At 35.8% G+C, this 16,670-nt stretch overlaps 1 protein-coding gene and 1 long non-coding RNA gene across 2 annotated transcripts; both read right to left on the minus strand.

The window, feature by feature from the left end:
* Nucleotides 1-2: 2 nt before the first annotated feature.
* Nucleotides 3-6,420, minus strand: slc35d2 (solute carrier family 35 member D2). Its single transcript, XM_008418308.3, has 12 exons — nucleotides 5,997-6,420; nucleotides 5,861-5,894; nucleotides 5,698-5,784; nucleotides 3,736-3,803; nucleotides 3,571-3,642; nucleotides 3,417-3,485; nucleotides 3,205-3,307; nucleotides 2,360-2,452; nucleotides 2,201-2,268; nucleotides 2,026-2,104; nucleotides 1,744-1,826; nucleotides 3-314 (listed from the first exon to the last, which is right to left on the minus strand). Exons 1-12 carry the CDS (start codon nucleotides 6,122-6,124, stop codon nucleotides 191-193), a joined length of 1,008 nt encoding a protein of 335 aa, XP_008416530.1. The 5' UTR covers nucleotides 6,125-6,420; the 3' UTR covers nucleotides 3-190.
* Nucleotides 6,421-12,117: 5,697 nt separating this feature from the next.
* On the minus strand, nucleotides 12,118-14,171 carry LOC145552822 (uncharacterized). The gene is made up of 3 exons (XR_014088950.1): nucleotides 14,039-14,171; nucleotides 13,482-13,596; nucleotides 12,118-13,119 (listed from the first exon to the last, which is right to left on the minus strand). It is a non-coding gene; the product is annotated as an uncharacterized LOC145552822 (long non-coding RNA).
* Nucleotides 14,172-16,670: the final 2,499 nt, after the last annotated feature.

Consider the following 16,670-nt stretch of genomic DNA (forward strand, 5'->3'; position numbering starts at 1 on the left):
CAGACGTGTTTGTGGCAATTTCTGTTTATTTGGTGTCGGTTTAAAATGTGAATTAAATAGCATTAGGAATGAGTGTTAATAGATCTGTTCTTGGTGTAAAACGAGAGACACAACACGGTGCTGAATTAATGAAATGCTTCAATTTGAAGCAGGATAAGGCCACCTGGTGGCTGAAGGTTTCCTCTTTTTCTCAGTCCTTCCTTGATAAATCCTCAGGAATGAGAATCTTCTGCTGTTCAGTTCCTTCTGCATTACCTCCGGGTGGTTGGCTGCTGTTGAAGGTGAGGTATGAGTAGACTAATCCTCCTGACATGCTGCAAAGAAAATGACAAGTAGGAGTAAAATGATACAAACATTTTCTGTGGGGTGCATTGCATAAGGCCCCTACACAGCCTTGAAAATGACTTTTCCAGGTTCAGATGAGTAGAGAAAATGCTCGAGTTTCCAGAATCTATTATAAAGCGGGGGTTTTTAATGTTTATCCATATCCAAATAATATTTATCCTCCATTTTAAGTCAAACTCATGGATCAGTCTGGTTGTTAAGTATCTGATTGAGAACAGTCGTTATTTGTCTTCTCATTCTAAAGTCCAAAAGGGCTTTTTGTGCTCCAGACCAGGGCGTCTATGCAGCTCTTCATCTCCATTTGAGAACGGTACAAATTATATTTACGTTGGGTTGCCTCTGACTTGTGTCATGTACTTCTCAGTGAGAAAAAAACCAGAACAAACAGCATATAGTAAAAATGATACACATATATGTTGTTTGGAATGTGGTTTCTCGGTTTTGTTTTTTTCTCTTTCTACAAGTCTAGAAACAGACTTCCAAGGTGTGTTGACTTGTGTTTTCTCTACTCCTTTCCTTTCTTTTTCCCTCTTTGTCCATTAGATTTGAAAAACATTTAGTGAAGTTTTGTATATATATATATATGTATGTATCTCAAGTGGAGCATCAAGGCTCTGCTTGTGAAAAGTAAATCTTTTGGGCTCAGACAACAATTTTGTGTTAAAAATAAAAGAAAAGCAGAAATTTATTTTGAGATGCATTTTCACAAAATCAGACCACTGTCTTCATTCCATTAAAAATTTTTGAGTGTTTTTCTGTTGATTATGTAGGTAAAAACACAAAAATGTCCCAATAAAATGTGTTTTTCCTTTATTCATTTTGATGCCCAGCAACTGTTTTAAAGTTGACAGTGTTGGATCTTGTGGACACGTCCAGAACAGAGTTTTAACATGTAAGCTGCGGTTCTTAAACACAGTAAATTCTGCTTTAAAGAAAATATTCTGTGTGATCTACATAATGCAGATTTTTCACAGGTAGCTGATCTGAGTCAGCAAAAAAAAAAGTAAAAAATTAAAGGAGCCCTTTATCACTTTGCCAAATTGAAAACCAACTTTAGCTTTGTGTTGTGTAATGATTTGTGCGATGGTTTGTGGGACATGCAGAGAATAGAACTTTATTTTGCAAATGTTCTCTCAGATTTCCAAACTGTTATAAAAACTGCAACATAAATTTGAGAAATTGAGTGTGGAAAATTGACCTTTGCCAAGATAAATCCAGAAAATATATCTAAAAGATTTCATTTATGCAGAAGAGATCTGGTTGAAAGACGGCATCGGACTGGGATTCATAGACAACTTCATTTGTTTGAGTAAAAGCTTAGGCTTCGTGTGGTATTCTATTTCTATTAATGGGAATTATGACACCAACAGAAAAACGAAGCCATAGTAAAATCCTCACCAAATGCTGAGGCCGAGGAAGTTGATCCATGAGAACATGTAGTCTCCACCCACAAAGATGCCGATGTAAGCTACGGCCACGTTCTGAGGAGGGAGATCAAATGACAACCAACTAATCGAAAAAACCTGTAAAATTTTTTCTTTCTTTCATTTGACAGTAAACATGAAAAGCCTGGAGGACTTGGAAGTTGAGCAGTTTGAAATAACGGGTTGAGATCTCAGTTTCCTGCTCCGTGTGAAGTCGTGTCATCACTTCAAAAGCTTCTCATCAGCTTGCTCTTACCTTTATGGCCCCTACAACTGTAGTTGTAAGTGCTGAGTTATAATAGCTGCAGAGGATTATGGAGTACATCAATACAAATCTGATGAAAAAAAAAAACAGACAAGTTTACAAGTTTGTCGATGCAGCAAAGGACTGACTGTGACTAAATGGGTTGGATTGTGTTGCTGTAACATACCCCATGAAGCAGGACAAAAGGAAGCATAAAATAAATGCAACATTGCTCCAGTTTTCAAATGAGAGAGCCTGGGGATGAAAACACAAACAGTGGCAAAATGAGAAAAAAACCCTCTATTTTGGGCTACAAATGCAACTAATCAATAGTATTGTTTTGTACCTTGTGTAAATCTCCAGTGAACGCACTGGCCAAGAGAGTGGGGAGGACGATGATGAGCGAATTGTAAAATAAGACGCCGTACTTCCCAAGGCTCTGTGCAGAAACAGGAGGAAAGACGAGGTGATTGAAAATGTTGTTTTAATACCCAGGTAACTTCACTTTTGTCAGAAACAGTTAAGCCCAAATTTATTCAGACCACTGGCAGATTTAGATGTGAAACTATTTTTATTTCACCAAAAAGTTTGTTCCTGATTGAAAATAATGCAGGAATCTCCCAAAAGAGAATAAGACAATCAACTTTGAATAAATCTTAAGAAAAAACAAAAACGTTTTATTCTCCTTTCAAGAAAAAATGGCAAATTTGTCCACAGATTATTGGAATATAATCTTTTTTTGCAGCAATGGAATCAGGAATTTTCCAGACCATCCAGAACAGATTTGGACCCGTTAACATAAAGACAATGATGATCTGAAGGACGATGGATCCATCAGATTTTTCTGGTTTTTTCCCCCCATTTTTTTTTTTTAAGTCATAATTTTCAGATACTATTCATCTGCTTTGGATATTGCATTTTTGAACACTGCTCAATTCACAGTCAGTCGGATATAATAAGTAACTGAAAAATGAATATAAAGTTCAAAGAAAACATTTGACAGACCTTCAAAAGCCACAGGAAACAAAAAAATAAAGAGATTAGAAGAGAATTTCTAAGCAAAAGTCTAATGAAATTAGAGTTGGTTTAAAACTTGTGCCTTTTTAAAAATCCTTTTAATCAAGTAAGTAACTTAAAATAACACACATGGGTATTAAATCAATACTATGCAGCCTGTGGGGTAAATGGTACCTGATCACCAAGTTTCTTCTTGGTGTAAACACCAGAGGCTGCAGTGAAGGCATCGTTCAGCAGAATGAAAGTGTAGGCCTCCACGTCAAAGGCCAGGTCAGAACTGACACGCACAAAAAGAAAAGTCAGAAAAATCCAACAATCTGCACCACAACCAGATTACAAACATTTAATCTGTAAAACAAAGAAATTATATGAGAGAAAGTCTGTACCTTGCAGCCACCATGGCCCCAAAGACTATCGTCACAACACTGCAAATTACACGTCTAGAAAAAGTTTTTCTGAAAAAACAAAAACAAAAATAAACCTCTTTTAACACAACTAATCAGTTTTTTTTCCTACTCAAAGTTTTTAGAGAGTTCTCACCTTAATAAATAAGCTTCCAAGATCATTGTCATCAATATAGTGAATTTCCGTAGCACTGTAAACATGGGTAAACTGAAAAAGAGGTGTTTAAGAGTGATCACTGTGTGCTAAAATCTAATAAATATAAAAATGCAAAGGCATTCTTCAAATAAGATGGATTAAAACCTGAGCTTTTTGGTGCTTGCCAGTCCTGTCACATGGTTTCCAACATACAACAACGGTAGAGGGAAAATCTGTAAAAAATAAAATCCTAGATTAAAGCGTTTAAGCATACTTTAAAGTGGTGTGTTTTTATTTTTTACTAAGAAGCACTGATAGAGCTGGATAACGAGGTACAGACATTCACAACATCATTTCACTAAAACAGTTATAACAAATATGGTACAATTGCATTTAATTCTCAGCAGAATGACTCAAAGAAGCAGTAATGTATTTGTAGATCCATTTGTCGTAGAAAGAACATATTTTCTTTAGAATCTCAACATTCCAAGGTAGAAAAGATATCCATCATCCTATGTAACATCTAAACTATGTTGTTTTATTTTAAAGGTTGTGCAACATTAGCGGCGCTATACATGCCTTGTTTTTTTCCTGAGGGAAAAATGGCTCAAAACATCAACTTTGTGATTGATGCTTGTACATTATCCTGAAGAATATGTTGATGCTGGGTTTATGACATCAGACCCTCGACTTCAACAGGGGACCCAGGCCCTGAACTAACCACAGATGGTGTGCTGTGATGGATGTCCCATCACAGCATGATGGGAGATCCACCACATCCAAAGTCCTTTCTGTTATGACCAAAACATATTTGTGTCTCATCAATTTGCTCCAGGAAGAATCCGGCTTGTCTAAATGAGCAGCTGGTCTTTGGAGGTGATCTGTGGGTTATCAGCCCGCTGCTACTCCTGGACGTTTCCTGACCCTCCAGACCTGAGTTTAACAGCATCTGTGTCTGTGGTCTGCCGCTTCCTGATTGCATGTGTTACAGTTGAAACTGACAGTTTTAATCTCTGAGATTACCAACTTTCTCCTGAACCACAACCCTGAACAATCTTTGTTTCAGATCTCTCCTGAGTTGGTTTGTTAACCCTCTGATATCACAGGAGTGTCAAAGAGAAGCAAAATGTGTAACTGGCCTGTATTAAATACTTTTCTATGACGTTCAAGGCCAAACTGATGTTACGTGTAATCAGTTTTATTATGTTAAATGCCATCAAATGAGCAAAATCACAAGAGTACCCAAATTCTTACACAGACTGTAAATATTGTTTCACAAAAAACCTTTCTTCATAAACTTGGATGATCCTAGGAATTTAAGACATACCACTGTTATTTTTTTTTTTAGTTGAAAGTATGTTGAATTATTATGAAATCTGAGACAGTCTGCCAGACTTTTTCACATGACTGTAAATTACAACAGTAAACCAGTAACCAGTAAAAAGTAGGGGGAAAAATAATTTGTAAAGTTTTAATGTCCTTGATGACTTCCCAGGGAAGAAAATGAGCAGAGGGTTACAGTTTTTCTTATTGACTTACAGAAACTGGGAACCACTCAGTCAATAGCAAGTTTTTTATTCTCTAATAGATTTTATTTTGGTTTGCGTTTACAGTTTTGTCTGTGATACTTCAGTTTTCAGCCACAGTTTGATAAAAATAAATGTCAGGGAATCAATACAAACTGCATCAAAGCATCTCTGATTCTGGGTCCAATCTTTTACAAGAAGGAAAAAGTGCCTAAGGCATGAAAGGGATGTAATAAGCTACAATGACAAGCAATGGTGAACCGATTGCTGCATTTTGTTGTCCATTATGCAGTGACTGACAGGGACAGCTCCTACTCTTGGTTGCCAGTTGTGTTGCTTGAAAGCCAACATTTGCTTTTGTTTCATATTTTAAATGTTTCTAGGCTTCTTGCAAGCAAAATGTGTCACTTTGATGGTGAGTGATACTCAGTTTGAGTTGACAATAAAAAAAAAACTGGAATAATAAAATTCCTCCTGCTACTTTGTGTTGGTTTAAGTTTGCGGCCGTAAGCCTATTTAAAGTGAGTTAGACAGGTTTGAATAATGTGAACTTAGCTTTAAAGTAAAAAAAAAAAAAAAAAAAAAGAAGAGAAGCTCTTACTTTTAAGACAACGCTCCTGTCAAAGTCCGGGAACTTCACCGTGTTGCTTTTTTTGGCCAAATAAAGGACGACAATCGTAGTAATCATCTAAACAGAGAGAAACATTCGTCTTCGTTTGCCTCGCAGTGGAGAGAAACGAAGCACGAACACCTGCACAACTTACCTGTCCGATTCCTAGAAACAGGTAGGAGGGAAATCTGCAGAGTCACAAGTAGTACATGTGTTACAGAGTAGTTACTTTCGCCCAACAAACTTCCTGTGTGACACTGTGACTCGATGACAGGGCGACAAAAACCCACCTGAAGCTGGTCAGCACGGTTTTGTTCACCACGGTGATCAGAAACGAACTACCGGCGTAAAACAGGGCGGATGACAGCTTCAGGAGTCTGGGATGTTCCGCTGTTTCCCTGCAGACCTCCGCAGACATGTTATAAAATAAAAAAATAAAAAACAAACAACAACAACAACAACAGATAGACACCGTTAACAATTTACAACTGCTGCAGTTGTAAACTGAACGTGTCGTCGCTGGAGTTTGAGTGATTCGTGGGGTGGTTTCAGTTGTTCATTTCCTGGAAAACATTGGCCACATCCGAAAAGGAAGGGGGCAGGTGGGCGGTGCTCACACTGTTACACAATTCAGAGGCGGGAGTCACCGAGGATTAGAAATGAGCTAATAGTACAAATCAGACTCATGCGGTTTGCCGAAATTAAGATCGGTTGTTTCCTAATAAGTCACTGACACACATGTAAAAAAAAGTTTGAATGAACAGGACATTAATAAAACACCAGTTCATCCGATAAATACTCAAAACTTAGGAATGTTGGGTATGTTTGCCACTTGATTTATATATTTATCAGTAGTGGGTCTCGATTAAAATCTTTAATCGAGTTAATTTCAGAGTTGCAGTTTTATCGAAAACTATATTTTTGACAAAATAAGCAACATTTTTCATAAAAAAAACCCTTTTGCTGCTAATATATTGAATATTTAGACCTATAAGCTCAATAACAAAAATTATTAATTCTTTTTAATCTGTTATTTAGATTATCCAGCCATCAGATTGGTGCAACGTGATTTCAAGTGTTTCAGGAAGCCCTAGTTATTCATGCAATTTGTTTGAAAAAAAAAATTACTTCCTTAGAAATTAGAATTTTGTTCCTCTTTACTCAGAGATTTGCAAAGTTATTTGTGAAAGCGTTTTGCAGGGCACCTTTCAATTAAACTATAAATTTTAGGGATTGAATTTAAACATTTAGAAAAGTTGAAGTTTTGCACGATGCAGAACCCATCGTCTCATTTCACTAAATGTCTAAAGAGCAGAAAATCTAGAAAGCTTCGGATGAAATCATTTTCCAGACTTATTTTTCTTGAAGGTCCAAGATAGATGTACTGCGTCTAATGCCTGTAATGCTTGTAATGCACAGTGCATCACCCAGTGGTTATATTCTGTTAATATTGCTTCAGCAGAAAGACTTACGCTGTAGAAAACAAATAATTTATTCAATTCAAAAAACATTTCTTGTTCTTTTCTTACCTCCTCAGCAAAATGATCAAGAAAGATGAAACTGAAATCTGTAGGACTACTAACTTTTGGCAGTACACAACCACACAAATCATTTACAAACCCAGACACAACCTGCCTTTTTTTTAATAGGGTAGAATATAACAGTGTGTAATTTGTTTTAAACTTGTGCATGCTTTAATTTGTTTTACTTTTATAAAACCAAGTTCTTTTGTTGTAGATTTATAAGTCCTGATAAGTTTTGCTTGTCAGAAAAAAGTACATTTTCAAATGAACTTTTAAGCAGGAGTTAAACATAGTTTTCATTAAGTCCTCATTTATTTTTTTAAGAGTAGATTTTTAATCGGCATGATATATGTTCTAATTTTAAATGTGATGTTTTCATTACTTATAAGTGGAAAATCATCATCAATAACAGAAATTAATCTATAACATTGATTATTTTTGTTTAGTAAGACCACAAAATTTCTATTACAGAAACAATTTTAATAATTTGCACAGTCAAGTCTAAAAGAAGCTAAAAGAAAGTTTAGCACAATATCCAAATAAGACTACCTCATGTTACATCCTGTTAAAAGTGCAGCTGTGTGTTTGCATAGAATGAGTACTGCATGTGGGTGTGGTGTGTGTGTGTGGGTGTGTGTGCGCGCGAATGAATACATGTAAAGATGTCCATATCTGTGTAAATATATGTCATTGGATACTTCAGTAAATGTTGTTTTATTGATCTATTGATTTTTGATTTGATAAGTTTTCCTCTTCCTATTCTGCTACTAACATGAAAAATGACAAGCAACAAGGAATTGATTGTGCATGGGATTTAAATCTAATCCAAGATAATCCATGCCGATAAGAATCCATCTACAACTGCACTGCTGATTTCAACAGAGATATTTTGAATAAGTATGATCTGTCAAGCAGTAACATGTTCTTATTTCACTTTACAGGAAATCAAACTAAACTGCAAAGCTGCACGTTTCATCGTACGCCTTTTTTTTCTTTTAGATTATACAGAAAGTTATGTCTTAAATAAACATATCATAAACATTTTCATTGGTAAAAAGTCCCAAGCTATTTTATTTTGTCTTTCTCTACAAAGGATAAGGTTTGAAAAAGCCTTTTTTTTTGCACTGTATATGTTCTTAACCAAGTCATGTGTCATTCTACTTCACCTTTAGACTGAAAAGCTCTATGGCAGCTGTGCAAAGTTAAACACTGTGAGCAGAAGTGGCTGAGCAAACAGGCAAAGCATGAGTGATTTGCTTTAGTGAGTTCTATTATCCTACCCTTTAGCAGATAAAACACCATTTGCATATAGATAACCACAGCCTAACGTAAAACACAAACGCTTTTAGTTTGTGTATTTCTGACATGAAAACATGCCTAATAAGTTAACCTAAGGCAAATTCTGTTTTTATGAATGTGTGTGACCTTATTTTGCATGATAGTGACAATACTACATTAAATTGTGCTAATATTTGCTTATAGTAGCTTATTTTTAGTGGGGGAACTCCTTAAGTTCAGTGTAAAAATTATATTTCACAGAAAATACAATCAAGAATATTCTGGATATGTTTATTGCACTGTTACGAGTAGCTTTGTTACTCGTCAGAGCTGTCCACTTGCTGCAGCTCATCAGTAATAATAACTATAATTTATTTATAAAGCACTTTCATTAAAAGTGCTTTGCAAACAGTTAACAGAAATTAAAAATGCTTCGATGCAACTCACGACACATAACAAACGGGCCTTTAGCTTTGCTTTAAACCAGCTACAGAGAATCTCTGTCTTACATCCAGAGACAGATTGTTACAAAATAACTTCAAAATGTAGGTACCTGAAATGAGAACGATCACTCACCAACTCACTTTTTTCTGACCCTAGACATACTCAAAACTTCCTGACAACAGAGGGCATGATAAGGTGCATACAGAATGAGAAAATTATTTAGTTCATAAAGTAAACTCTGCTTACAGAGGACCTGTATGTATGTTATTGTACTCTAATTGTGGGATGATATGGCTGCAGGAGTGAACTTTAAACTAACGCGACTGTGACTCAGCAATTTAGTCTTCACATAGTTTTAACCCATTATACTTACAATTTTCTCCACAAGATGGTGTTACAGCACAAGTCTCGGTCTCCACAGGATCTTTCTTGCTTCTACCGACTACAGTTAAAGCCAAAGTTATTCATACAGTGTTAGATTTACGTTTGAAGTCATGGTCATTGAATCACAAAGTTTATTTCTGATAGGAAATAGGACAAGCATCTCTCAAAGGATAAGAAAATAAAATAAACCGAGTACACTTATGAGAAATAAATATGTTTTTATCTACATTTTATAGAAAAAAAAAAATCACAATTTTAATAATTACTCCTATCTTCCTGAATGATTCATAGAAAAATCTTTATGGACATTGTAGCAACTAAAGCCTGCTTATAATTTCTGACCAGGACTTTGAATGTTTCCTCCAGTATTTTGATCATTTATCTGTGGTGATGAACTCCAAGTCTTTGAGGTTGGAAGGCCTCTTTGTCATCACCCTAATCTGTCGTTCTTCCCACCGATTCTCTATCAGATTCAAGTCAGGACTTTAACTTTAAGAAGGGGGTGTAATTTGGCCTGTGGGTTCAAAGGGCTTTTCTTTTAAATGACAGCAACAAAGACACAGAGCTTTATAAAAATCATAACACAATCAGAAACACAATTTCTTCAGATTGCAGCAGCTGGATGTTTGCACAAATCCTCTTTCTTTTTCCTCCAACCCAGTCTCCACAGCTTTTGTCAACTAAACGGATCCTGCTTGAATCAATTAATCCACATATTTCTTTGCCCTTTTCACATGAGATGAGCTAAAGCTTTGTGACAGTCAACCTGCTGATGGATCGAAGCCTTGAAGACGAATGACTGGGGATTAAAGCTGTGAAAGGGTGTTCAGGCGTTCACAACTGTGACCTGTTTTTACACGTATGTGCATGTGTTTTGGTTCCTTTGAATGCTACCTGATGTAACACAAGGCTGTTTGATGTCTGGCTATATCTACACACACTGTTTGAGTTAATTTTACAAAGGAAATGAAAGTGTCTTACAAGACGGAGCTTAAGGGGAATCAGACTGAAGACATTCAGGTTGATTTAAGGGAATTGAGAAACCTTATATGACCTAATAGTACATTATGTAAGGTAAAGAGCGTCTATCATCAAATATGATTAAAAATGAATTTACTCCCAGCTTTTTCCTAAAAGTGACGATTCATTAGCTGTGAAATGAATTCAATTCATTCCAACCACATAGGAATAATGCTCAAAAAGTTCATTTCAAAGTCTCAGTTCTACAGTTTATTTTTATTTAATTTAACAAATGAAAAAAAGTATTTTAAGTTACTCAGAAAATGCAAATATTTCTTGCACAAATACCATCCGGTGCATTCTTGCTGAATTGAGTCCAGCAGCTCTTCACTGAAAGCCTCCACAAAGATAGTACTGTTAAATAAATTAACTTTTCATATTGATAGAAAGTTTAGTGGAAGGAAAAGGTGCCATCTGTGTGACCTTATTATGGACTGCGAAGGATCTTTGAATGGTACTTGTAGAGAAACTGTTCTTGTGGGTGAAAAGTCTGATCTGTTTATGTAGAAAATGTTTTTTTAATTCACACAATAAGTAAATGCTTTGTGCAAAGTGCAATTGAATGAATTCACCTAGACCTAAAAGTAAAACATCAAAACAATGTCAGGAGGAACAAACGGAGTTTGTGTTGCTAAGCAGTGATGCTGAGGCAAAACTGTATAAAAGTAATACCGTATGACTCAGAGCACCTAAAAGTTAGCCGTTGGCATCAACGAGATTTTCCTAATCTCTTTCTCTCCGTGTATTTTTTGTCAGTGAATCACTTGGAGAGGAATGCACGTTATTAAATTAGACAAATAAGCTCAGTGGAGCTTCCCAGAAGAATGTAAGGGCGTTTGCTTTGTGTGTCAACTCATCTCTGAGGGATTAGTCAAGACAAAATAGACGAGAGACAGCCAGCCACAGAAAAACCAAAACAAAACGTCAAAACGTTCAAACAACTGGGGCAATGCGCTCAGAGGTACTCACAGATTATTCACACACAGAAGTGTCAATAATAGTGACAAAAATGATAAGGCTAGCTCATTTGTGTAGAATCGTTCCTGCAAGAGGCAATTTAGGATTGTGAAGAGACAGAGTTAAAGAAAAGTGTAATAATGCTAATAATGCATGGGGGGAACATGCAAACTTCATTCAGAAAAAACAAAAGTCAAATTTCAACGCAAGACCTTCTCACTGCAAGGCAACATCGCTTTCAACTTTACAACTAATGTACAGAACCTGTCTGTTGAGAGGCTCCTGTCTCATTTGTAATTGCAAAAACTATTTTTGGTTGAATGAAAATAGTTTTAAATTTAAATCTAACAGGGATGGAAATCATTTTGGGTTTACCTGTAGGTGCTGAATATAAGTGGACTGAGAACAGAGCCTTGAGGAACCCCACATGGCATCGTGGTTGTCTTTATCAAAACAGTCTCATGGGCCTAAAGTGCTTCATGTTAGTTACCAGTAATTCAGATTAAAGTAAGGGATATCACAATTAGTTTATGGCAGTTTAATTATACATAATGCCAGTTAAGATGATGCAAAATAATGTAATTAGTCATAAATAGTTGTGATTCTACTTGTAATGAATTATTTCTGACTGGAGCTCAAGCTGCAGTCAGAGAAAGTGAAAGTTTTGACTCATACATTTTGCACAAAAGAAACCAGCGTTCTAAAACCAGTGTGAGGTGACAGTTTAGGTGGGGTTAAAAAGTTATTTCTCCTCCATATCTGCAGGCGCACACACGAGAACTGAAAAACAACACGTGAGTCACACTTTACAAAGTTTTTCCTTTATTGACCACATAAATGCCAATGGTTATAATTCAAAAATATGCTGCCTTGAAAGAGATACACTTCAAATGATATTCAGCAGAACAAAATCAAACGCATGATTTACACAACATTCTTACCGTTTTGTGAAGGGAAATAAAAAGAAGTCTGTAAAAGACCAACTGCATTAGTTGAAAAATAATGAAAATATAAACCAGCCAGACACCACGATTAATACAATCTTGTAAAAAATTTGTAAAAAATCTTTATATATATATATATATATATATATATATATATATATATAAAAGAAAAAAAAGAAGAATTATAATAAAAAAGATTAAATTGCATTATTTTTGGGGTATAACTTGTGGTGAGGGATATGATTTTTTTCCTTTTCATTCTCAACAAATGAAGGTATTCAGATTAAAAGTTGCATTTTTATAAAATGTTCAGTCTCAGGAGAGTTATTTCAGCCTTTATTCCACATTTTTACCAGACATGTCAATATATGTGGGGCTTTAACACAAAAAGAAAACAAATACAAATATGTACTATGACAGTATAGAATAACATCACCTTAAAAAAGAAATACTTTTCAAACAATAGTAAGAAATAATAGTTTACCATAGAGTTTATCTGCACAATGTTTTAAAAGGTTCACATGCAGTGATATATAGAACTGTCTAAACCTGAGATATGTAACTCCACATCTTTATTCTGAACAGCGCTTTTAAAAATGTTCCTCTTTACTAAACCAAATACACTGCTTTAGAAAACATCAATCGATATCTAATATCTAATCAATACAAAAACTGAGAGGGCTATACAATCCAAACACAACAAGAAAACAAACTGTGTGAAACTCAATGGATGAATGACGAAGCTGTTTTGCACATTTTAGATTCTCTTGGTTTGTTGTTGATTAATCTTTTGAATCCTTTTCATAGTCCTCTCCAGCTGAACGTCAACACAGATGGGCTTCATCCTGCCCTTCATATACAGTCTGAAAAACAACAAGAACATCTATAACTGTGCAGCTTTTAAAAAACAAACAAACAAACAAACAAAAAAACATGCTGCTTATTACATTACATTAGTAGAGTAGGGGGCAGATGAGACCCTTCAGACAGACAGACAGACAGACAGACAGACAGACAGACAGACAGACAGACAGACAGACAGACAGACAGACAGACAGACAGACAGCAATGAATAAAAGAGAGGCCAATTTGATTAAATTAATGAACCCAAATTAAAAGCTCTGAAATGTAAGCATAAATATGAAACAGTGCACATAATACCTGCAAACACGCATTAACCTTTGTAATCTGATTACTTTCTAAAACTTTCACTTGCTGTACTTACATCAGAGCATCGAGGTCACAGACTCCATTGCTGTACTGCCGCTCCCATCGTTCAACTTTCGAAAATATTCTTTTTGTAAATTTTTGTGTTCTGATGCAGCAGCGTGGGATGCTAGCTGCAAAACAGCAAAAAAGGGATGGCACAATGTTAGAAAAAAACACATCAAAAACAATTCCACATTGTGCATAATTCAGGTGAACAAAATAAAAATAAAAAACGTTCTTAATACATTTATTGCTTTGACGTGGATGTTTCCAATAAGCTTTATTACGTTCTGGATATTTTAGAAAGTGGACCAGAAATACCACTTGATTACAATACCACTTGTTTATGTGCTGCAACATGCATTTATGCAAATAGTTAGTGAAAGTATGGAAAAAAACTGTATTAAATACATTCTAATAGTGTTTACTTTTAAATCATAAAATAGCAGAAAAACAATTAATAAAAATTCAAATTGACACTTACTCAAGAAATTGCTTCTGATTAATGATCAAAGATTATCAAAGATTTGTTTCCTTTGTATTTCCACTGATGAGCAAAGGTGCAGGACTTACCGTGAGTGGATGTGATGGCCAAAGCACTCAGGAAGACAACCAGCAACACCACCTTCAGATCCATGACGGCAGAGTGACGGAGGGGAGAAACTGTCTTCAGAGCATAAACACCACCAGTATATATAGACAGTCAACAGCCACGCTCATGTGCAAACATCCATAAAACCTCACACACGCACACACACACACACACACGCACACACGCACACACACACACGCACGCACGCACGCACGCACGCACGCACGCACACACACCACCCAGAATGAGGTGGTGTGTGGACATGCTGTTGAAAACAGTAAAACTGCCAGCAGTTGTGATTGTGTGTGTGTGAGGGGGGGAAGAGGGCGGTAGATCTTTATAAGGATAAATTATGTCATTTCTGAACAGGAGCTGATTAATACTAATATGGGAATGCTGCATGAAGACAAGCTCGGACAAGTTGGATGTCAATGTCAGATGACAGCCGAACTAGCGTCACACCCACGACAACAAAAGAATATGAAAAGAAAAAAAAACTCACAGTTGAATCATTTAGTTTAAACTGAAAAATAACTGAGGTCACAGTTTAAGTCTTTGAAGTCGGTTTGTGCAGATAAATACTTCTCAGTTTAGAGAGATAATGAAGTGTGAGTTCCCAGTGAAGGTGCTCTTGACTTTTGCTGCTCCAAGAAAAGGTCAAAGGTCAAAGCACAATTTTGAAAAATGAAAATCAAATTTTGAAATTGAACATCTAATTTTGAAAGAGACGACTGTGTTGCATTGCAGTACAGAAAAGACAAAACGCAACGTTTGTCTTTTCAGAAAAACGTTGGAGGAAAAGAGAAAATGTGTGCTGGACTTCATGTCCTTTTCAAACACAGTCCTTTATAACTCAGCAGTCGAACAAACTTACCTACATTTACTGTATGTAGGTCAAATTAATTTTCCCTTTTGCTTCTATTTCCTGTGGTTTCAGCATTTTTTTGTTTGAAGCATTTTTCTGTTGATTTTTTATTTATTTTTTGCTTTCCCTCGCAGCACAGTACTGATCAGTACACGCAGCATAATTGAAGACTGAAATTCTTTCTTAAGGTGGCCATCGTACTTTCTGCTACAATATGAGGACTGCATGTGCAGTTCCATCTCAACCTTACACAAACATGCAGTAAATGAATCGATTTTCAATCAGTTTATTGCACCAAGGAGTTAAGAATACATAAACATGTTTTAACTGAAACTCTTTAAATGTGTATATATTTGAAATGTGTGACTGTATACAAAATAGACCAGGGTGTGTTTACTTATTTGAAGGGAATGCAAACGTTTTGCGAGGTAACGCAAAGCAAAAATGTTCCCCCATGTCCCTTATGGGGCTCCATATTCATGTGTTTGCAGCAGGTACCTTCATTTAATTTTTGTTTGAACCTGTCCGACAGTATTGTAGTGGGTTTTGTGTTGTATTTCTTTATTTATTAGTGTTTTAAATGTTTTTAATGGGATTTCATACTGCATCAAGATGAGAAATGCAGTCTGCAGCAACTGTAACTGTATCACCTGCATAAACAGAAAATTGGCAATAAATCCAACTTTGATAAGATAATGATATGATGCTTCAATGTATAATGCAATAAAATCTACTGATATACATATCATTATATCAGTAGATTTAATGATATCTTATGATAATATATGAAAAGATGAGATAAAATAAACTGCAGTAAAATAAGTTGCAATATGATCCAGAAATATAAAACAACATCAAATATAACTAAGAAACCCAATAACCATTGCAGCAGACACATGCGCTTTTGTGGATTTTTCTGTGGAACATAACTCTGCATTATTCTCTGAAAATGTGCATATTTGTGGACTCTTTAAGATATATTAAAAAACGTTTGCTTGGGGAACAATGCTATTTGAGGAGCTATTGGTTGGTCTCTGCTAAAGCAGCTCCCTTTTCCTGAGTCCTCAAACTCAGGAAAGCTACATCTTAGCTTCTGTGGCAGTGCCACTCCGGTTTTATCAAGGCATGTTTGGTGCTTAAAGTATTAAAATAGGTTTTACAAAGTGTTTTTAGAGGGGGTCTCAAGTATTTGAGGATTTCAGCTATTTGCGGGTGGTTGTGGTTTCTAAACTCCACAAATATCAGGTGCCAACTGTACTTCTGATCCCAGGTTTTCTCCCTTTATGAATAAATTTACTCAAGCAAAAGGCTGGAAATATTAAAATTGTTTGGTGTGAGAGCCTGTTTTTATTTTTATTTTAGAGCTACACAATGAGTGCCTGGTGACATAAAACACTGCTTACCGCATCTCACAACAATTCATGTTGCCTGCCAGTATAGTTTTCCACCTCAGCTGTGGATCTCTGCTGCTCCTCCAGAGTTACTGTCAACGTCTTCCCTGCGTCTGTGATGAAAGCTCTTGTTGCTTGCAGGGATCATCTCACTGTTCATGAGGCTCATTCTGTCTGTTGTTGCTGTAAGCTATTGCACACACACACCTGTCTATCTACTATGTAAGCAAGCATTTACATGGATGTTAATGTTATTGATATCTTGACATAAAATACAGTTTTGGGTATGGCTTAACTTTGTGTCTTAAATATTAATTTTCAGTTGTACTTGACAAATGGGCAAAATAAGTTTACAAA

This window comes from Poecilia reticulata, chromosome 9 (assembly GCF_904066995.2).
Source record: "Poecilia reticulata chromosome 9, P_reticulata-male-v2, whole genome shotgun sequence".
In the NCBI taxonomy this organism is placed as follows: Eukaryota; Metazoa; Chordata; class Actinopteri; order Cyprinodontiformes; family Poeciliidae; genus Poecilia; species Poecilia reticulata.

What these genes read in the sequence shown, in the direction of transcription:
- slc35d2 (XM_008418308.3), bottom strand. Translation starts at nt 6,124, where the DNA reads ATGTCTGCGGAGGTCTGCAGGGAAACAGCGGAACATCCCAGACTCCTG. An exon ending in ACAGGAGCGTTGTCTTAAAA is followed by an intron (nt 3,804 to 5,697) that starts GTAAGAGCTTCT and finishes TATTTTTTACAG; the next exon opens with ATTTTCCCTCTACCGTTGTT. An exon ending in TTCCTCGGCCTCAGCATTTG is followed by an intron (nt 315 to 1,743) that starts GTGAGGATTTTA and finishes TTTTCTTTGCAG; the next exon opens with CATGTCAGGAGGATTAGTCT.